At 48.1% G+C, this 21,639-nt stretch overlaps 1 protein-coding gene across 1 annotated transcript in view; it reads left to right on the forward strand.

Annotated features, from left to right (window-relative positions):
- Positions 1 to 21,267, forward strand: part of lrrk2 (leucine-rich repeat kinase 2) — a 65,115-nt gene extending 43,848 nt beyond the window's left edge. The window contains exons 40-50 of the mRNA XM_084168262.1: positions 7,615 to 7,805; positions 9,578 to 9,738; positions 9,928 to 10,199; positions 10,408 to 10,629; positions 12,559 to 12,752; positions 18,398 to 18,661; positions 18,750 to 18,902; positions 19,093 to 19,322; positions 19,836 to 19,904; positions 20,078 to 20,223; positions 20,391 to 21,267. Coding sequence (XP_084024388.1) covers positions 7,615 to 7,805; positions 9,578 to 9,738; positions 9,928 to 10,199; positions 10,408 to 10,629; positions 12,559 to 12,752; positions 18,398 to 18,661; positions 18,750 to 18,902; positions 19,093 to 19,322; positions 19,836 to 19,904; positions 20,078 to 20,199 — 1,878 coding nt within the window. The 3' untranslated portion in view covers positions 20,200 to 20,223; positions 20,391 to 21,267. The remainder of the gene's footprint in view (positions 1 to 7,614; positions 7,806 to 9,577; positions 9,739 to 9,927; positions 10,200 to 10,407; positions 10,630 to 12,558; positions 12,753 to 18,397; positions 18,662 to 18,749; positions 18,903 to 19,092; positions 19,323 to 19,835; positions 19,905 to 20,077; positions 20,224 to 20,390) is intronic.
- The last annotated feature ends 372 nt before the right edge of the window (positions 21,268 to 21,639 follow it).

Consider the following 21,639-nt stretch of genomic DNA (forward strand, 5'->3'; position numbering starts at 1 on the left):
AACGATACGTGAAGTCCTAGGTTATACACAAAACCTTACGGAACAAGATCCCACCATAAACTAGTGAAAACAGGCTGCCTAAGTATGGACCCCAATCAGAGACAACGAGCTACAGCTGCCTCTGATTGGAAACCACCCTGGCCAACATAGATCTAAACGATCTAGAACAAAAACATAGAAAATGTAACAGAAATTCCACACCCTGGCTCAACATTTAAGAGTCCCCCGAGCCAGGGCGTGACGGTACCCCCCCCCCCCCCCCCCCCCCCCAAAGGTGCGGACTGTGACCGCGCCACACCAACACAACGGGGTAGGGGCCGGGTGGGCATTCCGCCTCGGAGGCGGATCCGGCTCCGGGCGTGACCACCACTCTCTGTCTACCCCCCCCGTAGCGCCCCTGGTCTGGTCTGGCCCAGCTGACCGGTGCCGGACTGGACACCGGTGGAACAGGCACGGACCGGACCGGGCTGACGACGCTCACCACTGGCTTGGTGCGGGGAGCAGGAACGGGCCGGACCGGGCTGGCGACGCGCACCACAGGCTTGGTGTGAGGGACAGGAACAGACCGGACCGGGCTGACGACGCGCACCACTGGCTTGGTGCGGGGAGCAGGAACGGGCCGGACCTGGCTGGCGACGCACACCACTGGCTTGGTGCGGGGAGCAGGAACGGGCCGGACCGGGCTGACGACGCGCACCACTGGCTTGGTGCGGGGAGCAGGAACGGACCGGGCTGGCGACGCGCACCACTGGCTTGGTGCGGGGAGCAGGAACGGGCCGGACCGGGCTGACGACGCGCACCACTGGCTTGGTGCGGGGAGCAGGAACGGGCCGGACCGGGCTGGCGACGAGCACCACAGGCTTGGTGCGAAGGACAGGAACAGACCGGACCGGGCTGACGACGCGCACCACTGGCTCGGTGCGGGGAGCAGGAACGGGCCGGACCTGGCTGACGACGCACACCACTGGCTTGGTGCTGGGAGCAGGAACGGGCCGGACCGGGCTGGCGACGCGCACCACTGGCTTGGTGCGGGGAGCAGGAACGGGCCGGACCGGGCTGACGACGCGCACCGCTGGCTTGGTGCGGGGAGCAGGAACGGACCGGGCTGGCGACGCGCACCACAGGCTTGGTGCGGGGAGCAGGAACGGGCCGGACCGGGCTGGCGACGCGCACCTCTGGCTTGGTGCGGGGAGCAGGAACGGACCGGGCTGGCGACGCGCACCACTGGCTTGGTGCGGGGATTAGGAACGGGCCGGACCGGGCTGACGACGCGCACCACTGGCTTGGTGCGGGGAGCAGGAACGGGCCGGACCTGGCTGGCGACGCACACCACTGGCTTGGTGCGGGGAGCAGGAACGGGCCGGACCGGGCTGGCGACGCGCACCACTGGCTTGGTGCGGGGAGCAGGAACGGGCCGGACCGGGCTGACGACGCGCACCACTGGCTTGGTGCGGGGAGTAGGAACGGACCGGGCTGGCGACGCGCACCACAGGCTTGGTGCGGGGAGCAGGAACGGGCCGGACCGGGCTGACGACGCGCACCACAGGCTTGGTGCGGGGAGCAGGACGGGCCGGACCGGGCTGGCGACGCGCACCACTGGCTTGGTGCGGGGAGCAGGAACGGGCCGGACCGGGCTGACAACGCGCACCACTGGCTTGGTGCGGGGAGTAGGAACGGACCGGGCTGGCGACGCGCACCACAGGCTTGGTGCGGGGAGCAGGAACGGGCCGGACCGGGCTGACGACGCGCACCACAGGCTTGGTGCGGGGAGCAGGACGGGCCGGACCGGGCTGGCGACGCGCACCACTGGCTTGGTGCGGGGAGCAGGAACGGGCCGGACCGGGCTGGCGACGCGCACCACAGGCTTGGTGCGGGGAGCAGGAACGGGCCGGACTGGGCTGACGACGCGCACCACAGGCTTGGTGCGGGGAGCAGGAGCGGGCCGGACCGGGCTGGCGACGCGCACCACAGGCTTGGTGCGGGGAGCAGGAGCGGGCCGGACCGGGCTGGCGACGCGCACCACTGTCTTGGTGCGGGGAGCAGGAACGGGCCGGACCGGGCTGACGACGCGCACCACTGGCTTGGTGCGGGGAGCAGGAACGGGCCGGACCGGGCTGGCGACGCGCACCACAGGCTTTGTGCGGGGAGCAGGGACAGGCCGGACCGGGCTGACGACGCGCACCACAGGCTTGGTGCGGGGAGCAGGAACAGGCCGGACCGGGCTGACGACGCACACCACAGGCTTGGTGCGGGGAGCAGGAACAGGCCGGACCGGGCTGGCGACGCGCACCACAGGCTTGGTGCGGGGAGCAGGAACAGGCCGGACCGGGCTTGCGACGCGCACCACAGGCTTGGTGCGAGGGACAGGAACAGGCCGGACCGGGCTGACGACGCACACCACAGGCTTGGTGCGGGGAGCAGGAACAGGCCGGACCGGGCTGGCGACGCGCACCACAGGCTTGGTGCGAGGGACAGGAACAGGCCGGACCGGGCTGACGACGCGCACCACAGGCTTGGTGCTGGGGACAGGAACAGGTCGGGCCGGACTGGGAACACACACCACTGGCCTTGTGCGGGAATCAGGAACGGGCCGGACCGGACTGGTGACACACACCACTTGCTTGGTGCGAGGTGCGGGACAGGGTTTCCTCATAAACCTCCGCTCCCTCTGCTGCCTAACCAGTTCCTCTCGCCGTGCCTCTACACTCTCCTTCTCCCTCGTGACCAATAGCCCCCGTAACCTGGTGGCCTCCTCTCCTAGTCCGCCGATTCGCCCTGTAGCTGCCTCCAGCAGCCCCGTCGTCCACGCCGTGTGCCCCCCCCAAAAAAATTACTTGGGGTTGCCTCTCGCGTGTCCGTCGTCGGCACGGTTGGCGCCGTTTCTCCTCTCCTGCTTGGGCATTTACTTTTGCCCATGGCCCTCTGCCCGCGAATATGTCCTCCCAAGACCACCATTCGCCCACCTGGGACATCGCCAACTTCTCCTCCTGGGCACGCTGCTTGGTCCTCTGGGGGTGGGATCTTCTGTCACGATCGCTGACAGATGAAGCGGACCAAGGCGTAGCGTGATAAGCGTACATACTTTATTGCGTACACAACACGAACCAAAACAATAAACCAAACGATACGTGAAGTCCTAGGTTATACACAAAACCTTACGGAACAAGATCCCACCATAAACTAGTGAAAACAGGCTGCCTAAGTATGGACCCCAATCAGAGACAACGAGCTACAGCTGCCTCTGATTGGGAACCACCCTGGCCAACATAGATCTAAACGATCTAGAACGAAAACATAGAAAATGTAACAGAAATTCCACACCCTGGCTCAACATTTAAGAGTCCCCCGAGCCAGGGCGTGACACTTCCTGAATTGACTGATTGGAAATGGACCCGATAAGCAGTTGCCTGGCTACCCAGACTCCTTGCTCCGGCCAAACGCTATGCCACAATAAGTCTGGATCTGAGTACCTCCCCGAAACCCTTCACCGAATGCGAACACATTCTGGGCTGTCTGATTGGTCCAGAAACCGATAGGTTGAGCCAGAACACACGTGGGTAAAGTGTCGGTTTTAAAGTTCGTCATTGGCATTGATACTGTGATTGGTTAGAGATGATCCAATCGCTGATGACTTTGTTTTGTACAACACCCCTCATTTTGAGAGTCACCACAAACCACTTCAAAGATGGCAGTCTCAGACTAAAGTGTGTAACGAACAACAGAGCAGCGGAATAATTTAATGTGAGACCTCAGGCCAGGTGTGTGTGTGCGTGACTGTGTGTGTGTATGTCTTCAGGCTAGACCAATCAATCAATCAATCAATTTTATTTTATATAGCCCTTCTTACATCAGCTAATATCTCGAAGTGCTGTACAGAAACCCAGCCTAAAACCCCAAACAGCTAGTAATGCAGGTGTAGAAGCACGGTGGCTAGGAAAAACTCCCTAGAAAGGCAAAACCTAGGAAGAAACCTAGAGAGGAACCAGGCTATGAGGGGTGGCCAGTCCTCTTCTGGCTGTGCCGGGTGGAGATTATAACAGAACCATGCCAAGATGTTCAAAAATGTTCATAAGTGACAAGCATGGTCAAATAATAATCAGGAATAAATCTCAGTTGGCTTTTCATAGCCGATCATTAGAGTTTAAAACAGCAGGTCTGGGACAGGTAGGGGTTCCATAACCGCAGGCAGAACAGTTTAAACTGGAATAGCAGCAAGGCCAGGCGGACTGGGGATAGCAAGGAGTCACCACGGCCGGTAGTCCCGACGTATGGTCCTAGGGCTCAGGTCTCTCAGTTGGCTTTTCATAGCCGATCATTTAGAGTTGAAAACAGCAGGTCTGGGACAGGTAGGGGTTTCGTAGCCGCAGGCAGAACAGTTGAAACTGGAATAGCAGCAAGGCCAGGCGGACTGGGGGCAGCAGGGTGTCATCATGCCCGGTAGTCCTGACGTATGGTCCTAGGGCTCAGGTTCTCAGAGAGAAAGAGAGAACGAGAGAATTAGAGAGAGCATACTTAAATTCACACAGGACACTGGATAAGACAGGAGAAGTACTCCAGGTATAACCAACTAACCCCAGCCCCCCGACACATAAACTACTGCAGCATAAATACTGGAGGCTGAGACAGGAGCGGTCCGGAGACACTGTGGCCCCATCCGAAGAAACCCCCGGACAGGGCCAAACAGGAAGGATATAACCCCACCCACTCCGCCAAAGCACAGCCCCCGCACCACTAGAGGGATATCCCCAACCACCAACTTACAATCCTGAGACAAGGCCGAGTATAGCCCACAGAGGTCTCCACCACAGCACAAACCAAGGGGGGGGGGGGCGCCAACCCAGACAGGAAGATCACGTCAGTAACTCAACCCACTCAAGTGACGCACCCCTCCCAGGGACGGCATGAAAGAGCACCAGCAGGCCAGTGACTCAGCCCCTGCAACAGGGTTAGAGGCAGAGAACCCCAGTGGAGAGGGGAACCGGCCTGGCAGAGACAGCAAGGGCTGTTCGTTGCTCCAGCCTTTCCGTTCACCTTCACACTCCTGGGCCAGACTACACTCAATCATATGACCTACTGAAGAGATAAGTCTTCAGTAAAGACTTAAAGGTTGAGACCGAGTCTGCGTCTCTCACATGGGTAGGCAGACTGTTCCATAAAAATGGAGATCTATAGGAGAAAGCCCTGCCTCCCGCTGTTTGCTTAGAAATTCTAGGGACAATTAGGAGGCCTGCGTCTTGTGACCGTAGCGTACGTATTGGTATGTACGGCAGGACCAACTCGGAAAGATAGGTAGGAGCAAGCCCATGTAACGCTTTATAGGTTAACAGTAAAACCTTGAAATCAGCCCTTGCCTTAACAGGAAGCCAGTGTAGGGAAGCTAGCACTGGAGTAATATGATCAAATTTCTTGGTTCTAGTCAGGATTCTAGCAGCCGTATTTAGCACTAACTGAAGTTTATTTAGTGCTTTATCCGGGTAGCCGGAAAATAGAGCATTGCAGTAGTCTAATCTAGAAGTAACAAATGCATGGATTAATTTTTCTGCATCATTTTTGGACAGAAAATTTCTGATTTTTGCAATGTTACGTAGATGGAAAAAAGCTGTCCTTGAAACAGTCTTGATATGTTCGTCAAAAGAGAGATCAGGGTCAAGAGTAACGCCTAGGTCCTTCACAGTTTTATTTGAGACGACTTTACAACCATCAAGATGAATTGTCAGATTTAACAGAAGATCTCTTTGTTTCTTGGGACCTAGAACAAGCATCTCTGTTTTGTCCGAGTTTAAAAGTAAAAAGTTTTCAGCCATCCACTTCCTTATGTCTGAAACACAGGCTTCTAGCGAGGGCAATTTTGGGGCTTCACCATGCTTCATTGAAATGTACAGCTGTGTGTCATCCGCATAGCAGTGAAAGTTAACATTATGTTTTCGAATAACATCCCCAAGAGGTAAAATATATAGTGAAAACAATAGTGGTCCTAAAACGGAACCTTGAGGAACACCGAAATGTACAGTTGATTTGTCGGAGGACAGACCATTCACAGAGACAAACTGATATCTTTCCGACAGGTAGGATCTAAACCAGGCCAGAACTTGTCCGTGTAGACCAATTTGGGTTTCCAGTCTCTCCAAAAGAATGTGGTGATCGATGGTGTCAAAGGCAGCACTAAGGTCTAGTAGCACGAGGACAGATGCAGAGCCTCGGTCTGACGCCATTAAAAGGTCATTTACCACCTTCACAAGTGCAGTCTCAGTGCTATGATGGGGTCTAAAACCAGACTGAAGCATTTCGTATACATTGTTTGTCTTCAGAAAGGCAGTGAGTTGCTGCGCAACAGCTTTTTCTAAAATTTTTGAGAGGAATGGAAGATTCGATATTGGCCGATAGTTTTTTATATTTTCCGGGTCAAGGTTTGGCTTTTTCAAGAGAGGCTTTATCACTGCCACTTTTAGTGAGTTTGGTACACATCCGGTGGATAGAGAGCTGTTTATTATGTTCAACATAGGAGGGCCAAGCACAGGAAGCAGCTCCTTCAGCAGTTTAGTAGGAATAGGATCCAGTATGCAGCTTGAAGGTTTAGAGGCCATGATTATTTTCATCATTGTGTCAAGAGATATAGTACTAAAACACTTAAGTGTCTCTCCCGATCCCAGGCCCTCGCAGAGCTGTGCAGATCCAGGACAGCTAAGCCCTGGAGGAATACGCAGATTCAAAGAGGAGTCCGTAATTTGCTTTCTAATGGTCATGATCTTTTCCTCAAAGAAGTTCATGAATTTATCACTGCTGAAGTGAAAACCATCCTCTCTTGGGGAATGCTGCTTTTTAGTTAGCTTTGCAACAGTATCAAAAAGAAATTTTGGATTGTTCTTATTTTCCTCGATTAATTTGGAAAAGTAGGATGATCGAGCAGCAGTGAGGGCTCTTCGGTACTGCACGGTACTGTCTTTCCAAGCTAGTCGGAAGACTTCCAGTTTGGTGTGGCGCCATTTCCGTTCCAATTTCCTGGAAGCTTGCTTCAAAGCTCGGGTATTTTCTGTATACCAGGGAGCTAGTTTCTTATGACAAATGTTTTTCGTTTTTAGGGGTGCAACTGCATCTAGGGTATTGTGCAAGGTTAAATTTAGTTCCTCAGTTAAGTGGTTAACTGATTTTTGTCCTCTGACGTCCTTGGGTAGGCAGAAGGGGTCTGGAAGGGCATCAATGAATTTTTGTGTTGTCTGAGAATTTATAGCACGACTTTTGATGCTCCTTGGTTGGGGTCTGAGCAGATTATTTGTTGCGATTGCAAACGTAATAAAATGGTGGTCCGATAGTCCAGGATTTTGTGGAAAAACATTAAGATCTACAACATTTATTCCATGGGACAAAACTAGGTCCAGAGTATGACTGTGGCAGTGAGTAGGTCCAGAGACATGTTGGACAAAACCCACTGAGTCGATAATGGCTCCGAAGGACTTTTGGAGTGGGTCTGTGGACTTCTCCATGTGAATATTAAAATCACCAAAAATTAGAATATGATCTGCTATGACTACAAGGTCTGATAGGAATTCAGGAAACTCAGTGGTCAAGCAGTATTGTAAGTTGGTCTCTCTCTCTTTTCCTTCCGTCTCTTTCCAGGAGTTGGTGGTGTTGGGTCGTCTCCACCACCCCAGCCTGGTGGGGCTGCTGGCGGCCGGGACGAACCCTCATGTCCTGGTGATGGAGCTAGCCCCCAGAGGGTCCCTGGACTCTCTGTTCGAACACGAGAACAGCAGCCTCAACCGCAAGCTCCAGCACAGGATCGCTCTGCAGGTGGCCGACGGGCTCAGGTAGGTTAATCGCTCAATACACACATGCACACATTACATGCATATAAACTCAGCAAAAAAATTAACTTCCCTTTTTCAGGACCCTGTCTTTCAAAGATAATTTGGAAAAATCAAAATAACTTCACAGATCTTCAATGTAAAGGGTTTAAACACTGTTTCCCATGCTTGTTCAATGAACCATAAACAATTAATGAACATGCACCTGTGGAACGGTCCTTAAGACACAGTAGGCAATTAAGGTGACAGTTATGAAAACTTAGGACACTAAAGAGGCCTTTCTACTGACTCTGAAAAACACAAAAAGAAAGATGCCCAGAGTCCCTGCTCATCTGTGTGAACGTGCCTTAGGCATGCTGCAAGGAGGTATAAGGACTGCAGATGTGGCCAGGGCAATAAATTGCAATGTTCGTACTGTGAGACGCCTAAGACAGCGCTACAGGGAGACAAGACAGACAGCTGATCGTCCTTGCAGTGGCCGACCACGTGTAACAACACCTGCACAGGATCGGTACATCCGAACATCACACCTGCGGGACAGGTACAGGATGGCAACAACAACTGCCCGAGTTACACCAGGAACGCACAATCCCCCCATCAGTGCTCAGACTGTCCACAATAGGCTGAGAGAGGCTGGACTGAGGGCTTGTAGGCCTGTTGTAAGGCAGGTCCTCACCAGACATCACCGGCAACAACGTCGCCTATGGGCACAAACCCACCGTCGCTGGACCAGTCCTTTCCCAGCGACTGGCAAAAAGTGCTCTTCACTGACGAGTCGCGGTTTTGTTTCACCAGGGGTGATGGTCGGATTCGCGTTTATCGTCGAAGGAATGAGCGTTACACCGAGGCCTGTACTCTGGAGCGGGATCGATTTGGCAGTGGAGGGTCCGTCATGGTCTGGGGTGGTGTATCACAGCATCATCGGACTGAGCTTCTTGTCATTGCAGGTAATCTCAACGCTGTGCGTTACAGGGAAGACATCCTCCTCCCTCATGTGGTACCCTTCCTGCCGGCTCATCCTGACATGACCCTCCAGCATGACAATGCCACCAGCCATACTGCTCGTTCTGTGCCTGATTTCCTGCAAGACAGGAATGTCAGTGTTCTGCCATGGCCAGCGAAGAGCCCGGATCTCAATCCCATTGAGCATGTCTGGGACCTGTTGGATCGGAGGGTGAGGACTAGGGCCATTCTCCCCAGAAATGTCCGGGAACTTGCAGGTGCCTTGGTGGAAGAGTGGGGTAACATCTCACAGCAAGAACTGGCAAATCTGGTGCAGTCCATGAGGAGGAGATGCACTGCAGTACTTAATGCAGCTGGTGGCCACACCAGATACTGACTGTTACTTTTGACCCCCCCCTTTGTTCAGGAACACATTATTCCATTTCTGTTGGTCACATGTATGTGGAACTTGTTCAGTTTATGTCTCAGTTGTTGAATCTTGTTATGTTCATACAAATATTTACAGATGTTAAGATTGCTGAAAATAAACACAGTTGACAGTGAGAGGATGTTTCTTTTTTTGCTGAGTTTATATATATACACACATTACATACATACATACATACATACATACAGGTGTATGCCCACAAGAACATGCATACAGGAACATGCACACGTGTCAGACACAGTGTTCAATGATATTCAATTATTTCCAAGTATGTATAGTAAACCCAAACAAACAAATTTGAATTCATGATCTATATTGGGAACTCTCAATTTAGACACATTGTACATCACTGTTTCCTCAGTTTACCTCCCTTCCATATTGCCAGGTATCTCCACTCGTCTATGATAATCTACCGGGACCTGAAGCCTCACAACGTGCTGCTGTTCAACCTGAAGACTGACTCAGAGACCATCGCTAAGATCACGGACTACGGCATCGCTCAGTACTGCTGCAGCATGGGGGTCAGGAGCTCTGAGGGCACCCCAGGTAGGAACTAACCCTTCAGTGTAGAGATTTATGCAAAATCTCAGCATGTTTCTAATTCCTTTCTTTAATCCCTTTCTATCTGTCTCTGTCCCCCTCTACCTCCCTATCTCCTCTTCTCTTTTACTCTCTGTCTCTGTTCTCTCTTTCTCCCTCCCTCTCCCCTCACCATTTCTCTCTCCACCCACCCAGGTTTCCGGGCGCCAGAGGTTGCCCGGGGCAACGTGATCTACAACCAGCAGGCGGACGTGTTCTCGTTCGGCCTGCTGCTGTACGACCTGCTGACCTGTGGTGAGCGCATCTCAGACGGCATGAAGTTCCCCAGCGAGTTTGATGAGATCGCCGTGCAGGGCAAGCTGCCAGACCCAGTGAAGCGCTACGGCTGCTCCCCCTGGCCAGGCTTCCAGGGCCTCATGAAGGACTGTATGAGGGAGAGTCCCCAGGACAGACCCACCTCCACACAGGTAACCCTAGCACTGTTACTACTACCTGTCTCCACCTGGCTGTGTGTGAAGTGTAGATGTTTCACTGACTGTCTGTAGGTTTTGAACTGACTATGTAAAGGTGTGACTAAGCTGATTACTTGCGTTTGTGTAGGTGTTTGACTGACTATTTGCCTGTGTGTAGGTGTTTGACTAACTGTGACTATATTTGCCTGTGTGTGTACTGTAGGTGTTTGAGAGGCTGAACTCTGGGGAGATGCTGTGTCTAATGAGGGAGCTGGTGGTCAGCAGAGCTGCCAATGCTGAGTGTTTCACGGTGGGCTGCAGCAGCCCCAGCAACAGCCCCAGTTCTAACCCTAACCCCAGGGCCTGGGTGGGAGGGGGCAGCAGCACACAGAGACTGGGTTGTCTCGCATCTGTCGACCTGGAGACTGAGAAAGTCACAACACAGGTATTCATAATAGAAGATCTCTCAACGTAGGCACTCACATTGTAGGGATTTGCAAAGTACATGATTACCACACAATACTAGCTCTAACAATACATGTATTACTGCAGCTAGATAATTAGAGCTCAGGTATTCACACAATAGCATAGGTCCTCACAATACATGTCTCTTTGACATAGGTCCTCACTATATAGGTCTCTTTGACCTACAGTGAGGGAAAAAAGTATTTGATCCCCTGCTGATTTTGTACGTTTGCCCACTGACAAAGAAATGATCAGTCTATAATTGTAATGGTAGGTTTATTTGAACAGTGAGAGACAGAATAACAACAACAAAATCCAGAAAAACGCATGAGAAAAATGTTATAAATTGATTTGCATTTTTAATGAGGGAAATAAGTATTTGACCCCTCTGCAAAACATGACATAGTACTTGGTGGCAAAACCCTTGTTGGCAATAACAGAGGTCAGACGTTTCTTGTAGTTGGCCACCAGGTTTGTATACATCTCAGGAGGGATTTTGTCCCACTCCTCTTTGCAGATCTTCTCCAAGTCATTAAGGTTTCAAGGCTGACTTTTGGCAACTCGAACCTTCAGCTCCCTCCACAGATTTTCTATGGGATTAAGGTCTGGAGACTGGCTAGGCCACTCCAGGACCTTAATGTGCTTCTTCTTGAGCCACTCCTTTGTTGCCTTGGCCGTGTATTTTGGGTCATTGTCATGCTGGAATACCCATCCACGACCCATTTTCAATGCCCTGGCTGAGGGAAGGAGGTTCTCACCCAAGATTTGACGGTACGTGGCCCCGTCCATCGTCCCTTTGATGCGGTGAAGTTGTCCTGTCCCCTTAGCAGAAAAACACCCCCAAAGCATAATGTTTCCACCTCCATGTTTGACGGAGGGGATGGTGTTCTTGGGGTCATAGGCAGCATTCCTCCTCCACCAAACACAGCGAGTTGAGTTGATGCCAAAGAGCTCCATTTTGGTCTCATCTGACCACAACACTTTCACCCAGTTCTCCTCTGAATCATTCAGATGTTCATTGGCAAACTTCAGACGGGCATGTATATGTGCTTTCTTGAGCAGGGGGACCTTGCGGGCGCTGCAGGATTTCAGTCCTTCATGGCGTAGTATGTTACCAATTGTTTTCTTGGTGACTATGGTCCCAGCTGCCTTGAGATCATTGACAAGATCCTCCCGTGTAGTTCTGGGCTGATTCCTCACCGTTCTCATGATCATTGCAACTCCACGAGGTGAGATCTTGCATGGAGCCCCAGGCCCAGGGAGATTGACAGGTCTTTTGTGTTTCTTCCATTTGCGAATAATCGCACCAACTGTTGTCACCTTCTCACCAAGCTGCTTGGCGAAGGTCTTGTAGCCCATTCCAGCCTTGTGTAGGTCTACAATCTTGTCCCTGACATCCTTGGAGAGCTCTTTGGTCTTGGCCATGGTGGAGAGTTTGGAATCTGATTGATTGATTGCTTCTGTGGACAGGTGTCTTTTATACAGGTAACAAGCTGAGATTAGAAGCACTCCCTTTAAGAGTGTGCTCCTAATCTCAGCTCGTTACCTGTATAAAAGACACCTGGGAGCCAGAAATCTTTCTGATTGAGAGGGGGTCAAATACTTATTTCCCTCATTAAAATGCAAATCAATTTATAACATTTTTGACATGCGTTTTTCTGGATGTTTTTGTTGTTATTCTGTCTCTCACTGTTCAAATAAACCTACCATTAAAATTATAGACTGATCATTTCTTTGTCAGTGGGCAAACGTACAAAATCAGCAGGGGATCAAATACTGTTTTCCCTCACTGTAGGTCCTCACAATATAGGTCTCTTTGACATAGGTCCTCACAATACACAAAACACAGACAAATCAGTGTTTAAAATTCCCATATTCCTCAATGCTAACGTCTTCCTTCTCCCTACAGGAGATTGACACGAGTCCTGTCTTATGCCTGGTGACCGTCCAAGTCCCAGACGAAGCCTGTGATTGGCTGGTGGCTGGTACACAATCAGGGGCACTGGTCGTCATCAGCACTCAGGACCTGTCCACCTGGCACAACCTGCAGAGTGTCACCGACGCTGTGACATCACTGTTCTTCCACACACACCCTCAGCGCAGGTAAGAGAGTGTCAGACTAGATACTATACAATGGGTATGCTATGGCTATGCCAGGGTTCTGCACTAACTTTTTGCAGTTGGTGGCACCAGCACATGATTTGGTCACACCAATATATATATTTTTTAATAAAATGATAATTGATAATGAGCTGACCTGTGCCCCATAATGCACCTGCATTCCATACAGAACCAGGCTAAAATGACTAGCCATCTTTTACATTAGCATGCCCTTGTGTTCTTACATTGATTTGGATAGATTTACTGTAATAGCAAAGAAAAGAGACTGTTTAAATAAAGTGCAAAATGTATTTAATGCCGATTTTAATGTGCCATGTGTTATTTTCTGCGAAATCCTCAAGAGGCAGACTTTTTACAAATTATGCCACGGCAACAACAACAAAAGTTAGTGGGGAGAAGGACTGTGAATTCCTTACGTTTCTTCAGGTTTTCGCACTCAAGATCAGCCTTTTCTAATAGAAAAACAACAAAATTGGATGTTATAAGGACACAACGATGCTTAACCTCTACGGGATCGGTGTCCCGTATACGGGATGGTTGAGCTAATGTGATTAGCATGACTGTTGTAAGTAACAGCAAACTTTCCAGGACATAGACATGTCTTATATGGGCAGAAAGCTTAAATTATTGTTCATCTAACTGCACTGTCCAATTTACATTAGCTATTACAGTGAAAAAATACCATGCTATTGTTTGAGGAGAGTGCACAACAACAAAAAACTTACCACGGCAACTGGTTTCAAACATTCACCTCTGAAGGTAAATAATGTACTTACATTCAGTAATCTTGCTCTGATTTGTCATCTTAAGGGTCCAAGAGATAAAATGTAGCATAGTTTTGTTTGATAAAATCCATGTTATATTCAAATGTAGGAACTGGGTTCTACAGTTTGAACCCCTGCTGTCTCTGGCTCCACACCCACCCCGCCCATCTAGATGTGTGAAAGTTAATGCAGATTTGTTGTTGTTGTCCATGCTACAGATGGCTGTATTGGTCCACTAATACAGGACTAGTAAAGGCCCAGTGCACTACTTTTGTGAATTATTATTATTTCTTTATTTTGGGATTTTTCAGGGGGTGCTACAGCACTCTCAGCACCCCTACTTCCCACGGCTGTGCACTTGTGATGGAGTTTTGAAAACAAATGGCCTCTGGATTGATGCAAATAATCATGATTCTGCCAGTTAGGCATAGGCTACTTTGTAGTTATCTTTTAAATGCCTTTCCATCTACCCGGAAACAGTTAGGCTAACATTAGTTTTCAAGGACTTACATTTTATATTTAATTGTTGTAATGGCCTATAGCATAAAAAACTCCCCCAAAATCTATGCAAAAAAGCATGCATTACCACTAAGAATAGTGCGTATTTTAATAGGCCTGCTTACCCAATGGCATTGTGCATTGACATTCACATTATCTTTACATTCTAAAATATGTCAGAATAATGTGGACATTGCTCCCGACACAAACACACTAATGAACTGTCAAACGCTCCCAAAAACACTTCAGCGAGCAGGCCTTCCTAATTGACCTGGCCCAGGTATCCTGGATGGATATAGATCTCATTCCGTCAGTAGAGGATGCCTGGTTGTTCTTTAAAAGTAATTTCCTCTCAATCTTAAATAGACATGCCCCATTCAAAAAATACAGAACTAAGAACAGATATAGCCCCTGGTTCTCCTCAGACTTGACTGCCCTTGACCAGCACAAAAACATCCTGTGGCGTACTGCATTAGCATCAAATAGCCCCCGCGATATGCAACTTTTCAGGGAAGTTAGGAACCAATATACACAAGCAGCTAGGAAAGCAAAGGCTAACTTTTTCAAACAGAAATTTGCATCCTGTAGCACTAACTCCAAAAAGTTTTGGGACACTGTAAAGTCCATGGAAAATAAGAGCACTTCCTCCCAGCTGCCCACTGCACTGAGGCTAGGAAACACTATCACCACCGATAAATCTACAATAATCGAGAATTTCAACAAGCATTTTGCTACGGCTGGCCATGCTTTCCACCTGGCTACCACTACCCCGGCCACCAGCTCTGCACCCTCCGCTGCAACTTGCCCATGCCCCTCCCCCCGCTTCTCCTTCACACAAATCCAGACAGCTGATGTTCTAAAAGAGCTGCAAAATCTGGACCCCTACAAATCATCTGGGCTAGACAATCTGGACCCTTTCTTTCTAAAACTAGCCGCCGAAATTGTCGCAACCCCTATTACTAGCCTGTTCAACCTCTCTTTCGTAACGTCTGAGATCCCCAGAGATTGGAAAGCTGCCGCGGTCATCCCCCTCTTCAAAGGGGGTGACACTCTAGATCCAAACTGTTACAGACCCATATCCATCCTGCCCTGCCTTTCAAAAGTTTTTGAAAGCCAAGTCAACAAACAGATCACCGACCATTTCGAATCCCACCGTACCTTCTCCGCTATGCAATCCGGTTTCCGAGCTGGTCATGGGTGCACTTCAGCCACGCTCAAGGTCCTAAACGATATTATAACCGCGATCGATAATAGACAGTACTGTGCAGCCGTTTTCATTGACCTGGCCAAGGCTTTCGACTCTGTCAACCACCGCATTCTTATTGGCAGACTAAATAGCCTTGGTTTCTCAAATGACTGCCTCGCCTGGTTCACCAACTACTTCTCAGATAGAGTTCAATGTGTCAAATCGGAGGGCCTGTTGTCTGGACCTATGGCAGTCTCTATGGGGGTGCCACAGGGTTCAATTCTTGGGCCGACTCTTTTCTCTGTGTATATCAATGACGTCGCTCTTGCTGCTGGTGACTCTCAGATCCACCTCTACGCAGACGACACCATTTTGTATACATCTGGCCCTTCATTGGACACTGTGTTAACAAACCTCCAAACGAGCTTCAATTCCATACAACACTCCTTCAGTAGCCTCCAACTGCTCTTAAACACTAGTAAAACTAAATGCATGCTCTTCAACCGAACGCTGCTTGCACCCGCCCACCCGACTAGAATCACTACTCTCGACGGGTCTGACCTAGAGTATGTGGACAACTACAAATATCTAGGTGTCTGGTTAGACTGTAAACTCTCCTTCCAGACTCACATTAAGAATCTCCAATCCAAAGTTAAATCTAGAATCGGTTTCCTATTTCGCAACAAAGCCTCCTTCACTCATGCTGCCAAACATGCCCTCGTAAAACTGACTATCCTACCGATCCTTGACTTCGGCGATGTCATTTACAAAATAGCCTCCAACACTCTACTCAGCAAATTGGATGTTGTCTATCACAGTGCCATCCGTTTTGTCTCCAAAGCCCCATATAATACCCACCACTGTGACCTGTACGCTCTTGTTGGCTGGTCCTCACTACATATTCGTCGCCAAACCCACTGGCTCCAGGCCATCTATAAATCACTGCTAGGCAAATCCCCGCCTTATCTTAGCTCATTGGTCACCATAGCAACACCCACCCGTAGTCTGCGCTCCAGCGGGTATATCTCACTGGTCATCCCCAAAGCCAACACCTCCTTTGGCCGCAATTCCTTCCAGTTCTCTGCTGCCAATGACTGGAACAAATTGCAAAAATCTCTGAAGCTGGAGACACTTATCTCCCTCACTAACTTTAAGCATCAGTTGTCAGAGCACCTTACCGATCACTGCACCTGTACACAGCCCATCTGAAATTAGCCCGCCCAACTACCTCATCCCTATATTGTTATTTATTTTGCTCATTTGTACCCCAGTATCTCTATTTGCACATCATCTCTTGCACATCTATCATTCCAGTGTTAATACTAATTGTAATTATTTTGCACTATAGCCTATTTTATTGCCTTACCTCCATAACTTGCTAAATTTGCACACTGTATATTATATGTATTTCTGTTGTATTTTTGACTTTGTTTTGTTTTACCCCATATGTAACTCTGTGTTGTTGTTTTTATCGCACTGCTTTGCTTTATCTTGGCCAGGTCGCAGTTGTAAATGAGAACTTGTTCTCAACTGGTTTACCTGGTTAAATAAAGGTGAAATAAAAAAATAAAATAAAAAAAATGAAGTCTGTCCATAGCTAGTCAGTCTCGCCATTTGAGGGGTTACTGTATCCTGTTTTAAAATGAGAAAGCAATTAACCGGGTTCCCTCGCTGTAGTCTTGCTCATCACAATAGCAACAAGCACAACAGCCTTCAATTGAATTGGCAGGAAACAAACGAAAGAGCGTACATCTCTCATAAAAACTGATCAGAAATGAAATCACAGAATTATTATATTGGAGCAGTAGAAATGTATAAAGTGGCATCCATAACTTCAATGACGTTTCAAGGACTAAAGAGGAAATGTCAGATTTTGAAGGTAGGCTATTCCATGATGACTGAATTGTGCATCGCAAATATTCAGCCAATAATAATAATAATATGCTATTTAGCAGACGCTTTTATCCAAAGCGACTTACAGTCATGTGTGCATAAATTTTTACGTATGGGTGGTCCCGGGGATCGAACCCACTACCCTGGCGTTACAAGCGCCATGCTCTACCAATTGAACTTTTTAAATACCTGGTTTCAGTGGAGGCTGTTGAGGGGAGGACGGCTCATAGTAATGGCTGGAATGGAGTCAGTGGAATGGTATCAACCACATGGAAACCACGTTTGATACCATTCCAATGACTCCATTCCAGCCATTATTATGAGCCGTCCTCCCCTTAGCAGCCTCCACTGCCTGGTTTACATACCCATTCTTGACTTAGCATTTACTGGTAGATATCCTAATTTGGAACATCCTTCCTACCCCTACCGCCGTCGGTCTTCACTCCACGCAACAACCAGCTGTTTGAGAGCTGCACGCGCTCTCTGCCCGACAGATTATCTATAGGCTGTACTGCAGGGTTCTTCAATTCCGGTCCTGGAGGGCCGAAACACTTCTGTTTTTTATTTCTACCTGGTAGTTAATTGCACTCACCTGGTGTCCCAGGTCTGAATTAGCCCCTGATTAGAAGGAGAGGATGAAAAACAGAGGTGTCTCGGCCCTCCAGGACCGGAATTGAAGAACCCTGCTGTACTGTATGTGTATAGTGCGCATGTGATAAATAATCGCCATAACGATCAAACAGCTTTGAGAATCCATCTGTTTTTTTATTAATTATATAGCCTACACTAAAGATAGCATTATTACTATCTTTTTCTCACTGGCCAATGAGGGCCACTGACGGGATGATCGTCTGGCCCTGACACACACAGACGGGGGCGTTCCCGTGCAGTTGTTGCCTCATCAGAAAGTTGTTTTCATTTTTGGTCAATTGCACATTACTGTTTGAATAAATCATAATGATAAAAAAAGCATGATCAGGCAAAACATTTTCACTGGCAACCTTGCGACCAATAAAAAATGTGTGTTGCACTGCCAAGTCAAACGGTCGCAAATGAGTCTGTTTTTGTCGCAGTAGCAGTATCGAACCCTGCTATGGCTATGCTATCTATGGCTATGCTATGACTATGCTACTGCTATGCTATGCTAGTTCCAAATAGCTGTACATGGAAAGGTACATCTGGTAAAGGTAGAATATACAATATTTAGTGTGTATTTACAGTGATGTTAACAGTATGTTACCAATTAAAGTACTGATACTGTGATTTTTTTTAAAATTTAATTTCAGTCAACGAAAGAATTACTTGTTAGTTGGGACAGCAGATGGAATTCTGACGGTTTATGAGGACTCTGCGCTCCAGGTGGAGAATGGCCAGCCAGTCAAGACATTGACCATCGGGAACGTCAACACCCCAGTGATGTGTCTGGGTCAATCAGGTCACTCCCTGGACAGGACCATGGTGTGGGCCGGATGTGGGACCAGAATCCTCTCCTTCACCGCCGACTATGACGTCTGGAAGACCATTGACACTAAACCCAACCACCTTTTCCAGTGAGTGTCACCTTCAGAGATGTAAGCCCATATTTTGGCTGCCTGCAGGGCTGTTGATTTGTTTTTGCTCTGTGTGTGTTCTCCCCAGGCAGCATCATGCGCTGAGCAGTGAGGCGTGTGTGTCCCGTATGGTGGTGGAAAAACATGTGTACCTAAGCAAGGCTGGAGGACAGAGCGTGGAGGTGTGGAACAAGAAGAGTGAGAGGATGATTGACAGCATCGACTGTGCCCAACTACTCAGGTCAGCTCAGCTCTGACACCACACACACACACACACACACACACACACGTGAGGACAATCCTATGTAAACTGCTCAACAACAGAAAAAAAGACTGTTCCTTAAACCAGTGGTTCCCAAACTTTTTCACTAACCAGTGGTTCCATTACTGGGAACCACTGCCCTAACCCCCTCTGTGTTCTTGGCCCATAGACACGGCTCCAGCCGGCGACCCAGGAAGGCTAATTCAGTGTTTGAATTTGGAGCGGATACTCCAACCTGGGCTAGCGTCAAGTCCCTCCTGGTGCAGCAAGCCACCACCACCCTGTGGATCGGCACCCGGGGAGGCCACCTCCTCCTGGTAGAGCTGTCCAACCTCCAACTGCTGCAGGTCATCAGCCCCCACTGCCAGTCCATACGCAGCATGGCCTCTGTATTTATAGGTAACAACTATATGTCTATCCGTATGGCTGTTTATGTTTCCCATTGGGGGGCCTCGAGCAGAGCATGGTGGGGCCTCAAGCGGATAAATTATTTGTAAAAAAGGATTACTAGTATTATTATTTTTTAATTATGCCCAGCTCACGAGGCCCCTTGATGATGTGAGGCCTGAGGCATTTGCCTTTTCTGCCTAATGGTAAGTCTGCCACTGTTCAAATACACAGCCCAAAACAAGTACTTTTATTTGAGTATTTGAATGGTTATTTGTAAAACTAATAGTCAACCCAAATGTATTTAAGAGGATTTTCAAATACTTATTTCAAATACTATTTTCAAATACCTGGGTTAAACGCATGGGAGTATATTTCCAAATACATTAAAATGTTCAACTACTTTTTGTTTCAAATAAAAAAAGATCTGAATACATACTTCGAATAGTATTTGAACCTAGGTCTGCTTCCTGTTTGCACAGTGGTGAAAGTTTCACAAACTTGTGTGTTATTTTCATATCATAGAAACACTAAACCGTAAGAATGTGGTCCTGGTTTTGGGAAGAAGACTATCCCAAGATAAGAGTCAATATGGTAAGAAAGTATGACAAAGACCTAACAACTACACAGAACCTACAAAGAAAACCTAAATAATATTGAGTGTACAATCTGTGTGTGTGTGTGTGTGTGTTTATGTGTGTGTTGATGTGTATGTGCGTGGGGGGGATGCGGGCGTTTTGTGTGTGTGTGTGTGTGTGTGCTCCCAGACGAGGAGTCGGTACTGATGGTGTGGAACAGTTCTTTGCCTCTGGAGGTCAAGGACCTCAACAAACACTGTGAGATGAGGGAGGAGATCACAGCCAAGATGAGAGAGGACCAAAAGTACTGAGTCACTGACTGAGGCCACAGCTTGGTACGTACCTGTACTACACTAATACTACCTATACACATCAATAGTAAAAACCATAACCCCTGTACTGCACTGCCCATGTATATTACCCATACCAATAATAGAAACATAACAAAATACTATTTCAGTAGTTACCAATTACTGCTATATTTACTTTTCATTGTTCACAGGATACACATGGAAAAGGGATTTCTCTGAAGATTCAGTGGAGTGGTGTGTGTCTTCTGAATCCACACAGTACCAGTACAGGGGGTACAGTACTTTACCTCACTGAAACCACAGAGATAAAACTGACAGCCATACTTCTCAGGGCACTTCGGACCCTGTCAAAGACCATGAAGAGAACAGCACTTTCAAGTGCACTTGATTCATGACAAGGTTACACTGTTTAAGTGCACTTTAATGTTTCACGTCACTAGTCTCAACTCAAATACTATCTGGATATCTGCGTGCTCTAGTTAAGTGTAAGTGTACTTTCATAATCATCCTGCACTACTATACTACAATACCTAAAAGTAAGTAAAATGCCTTTGAAAAAATAATATTTTAATCTTAGACGTATTTTGAATTGAAACACTCCTGCCAATTGTTTGTTTGACCACGAAGAGAAACTGTAAAAAGGGATAGTTCATTTGTGTTGTTTTGTTTACCTGTTTATATAACCATTATAAAATGCAACTGAAGACAACTGGAAAAGAAGCCAAAGGAAATAAATTCTCACTTCTCAAGGGCCATATTTGATTATGTATTCAATACATGTGTGTTTGTTTACCAAATGACCCCATTCACTCCTGCACAGTGGATGGACCCTCTTGTGTCTCTTGTCAAGATGCCAGATTCAAAGTCGTGTAATGGCTGTTGTACTTGTAATGTCTGATGTTGCATCCCAGTAAATTCTGTTTGACTTTTAAACAATGTTTGTATTATGTATTTTATACATTGCCTCCCTGTCTTTAGATTGTCATCTGATAATATAAAGATGTTTGTCATGCACGCTAGAGGGCGGTGCAACACCATTAAATAGGCCACATATTGATGTATCCTTCACTATAACATGAGTCTCTCTGTATCTTTTGTTTGATCTGATTCACTGTTTACATTTCCCTGACAGACGAACGGTGAGATGAGGACAACGCAGAACTACACAGACATTAGTGCACAGTATGGACCAAGTTTGATCTTTAATCTCGACAGGGAAAAAAAATACATTGCGTTGTGAAGCCATTTCATGGAGAAAAAATATTTACAAGTTTATCAAGAGGGGTCAAACCTCTACATAGATTGACAGCACATCAGTAAACAAAACAAAGAGACCAGCTTTAAGGAATTGAAGCACTTCTTACCAAAAAACAAGGTGTTCTGATATCCAAACTATTCAGATAGGCTAAATATATTTATAATATTTATAATATTTATACT

This window comes from Coregonus lavaretus, assembly GCF_964263955.1.
Source record: "Coregonus lavaretus genome assembly, chromosome: 9".
Taxonomy (NCBI): domain Eukaryota; kingdom Metazoa; phylum Chordata; class Actinopteri; order Salmoniformes; family Salmonidae; genus Coregonus; species Coregonus lavaretus.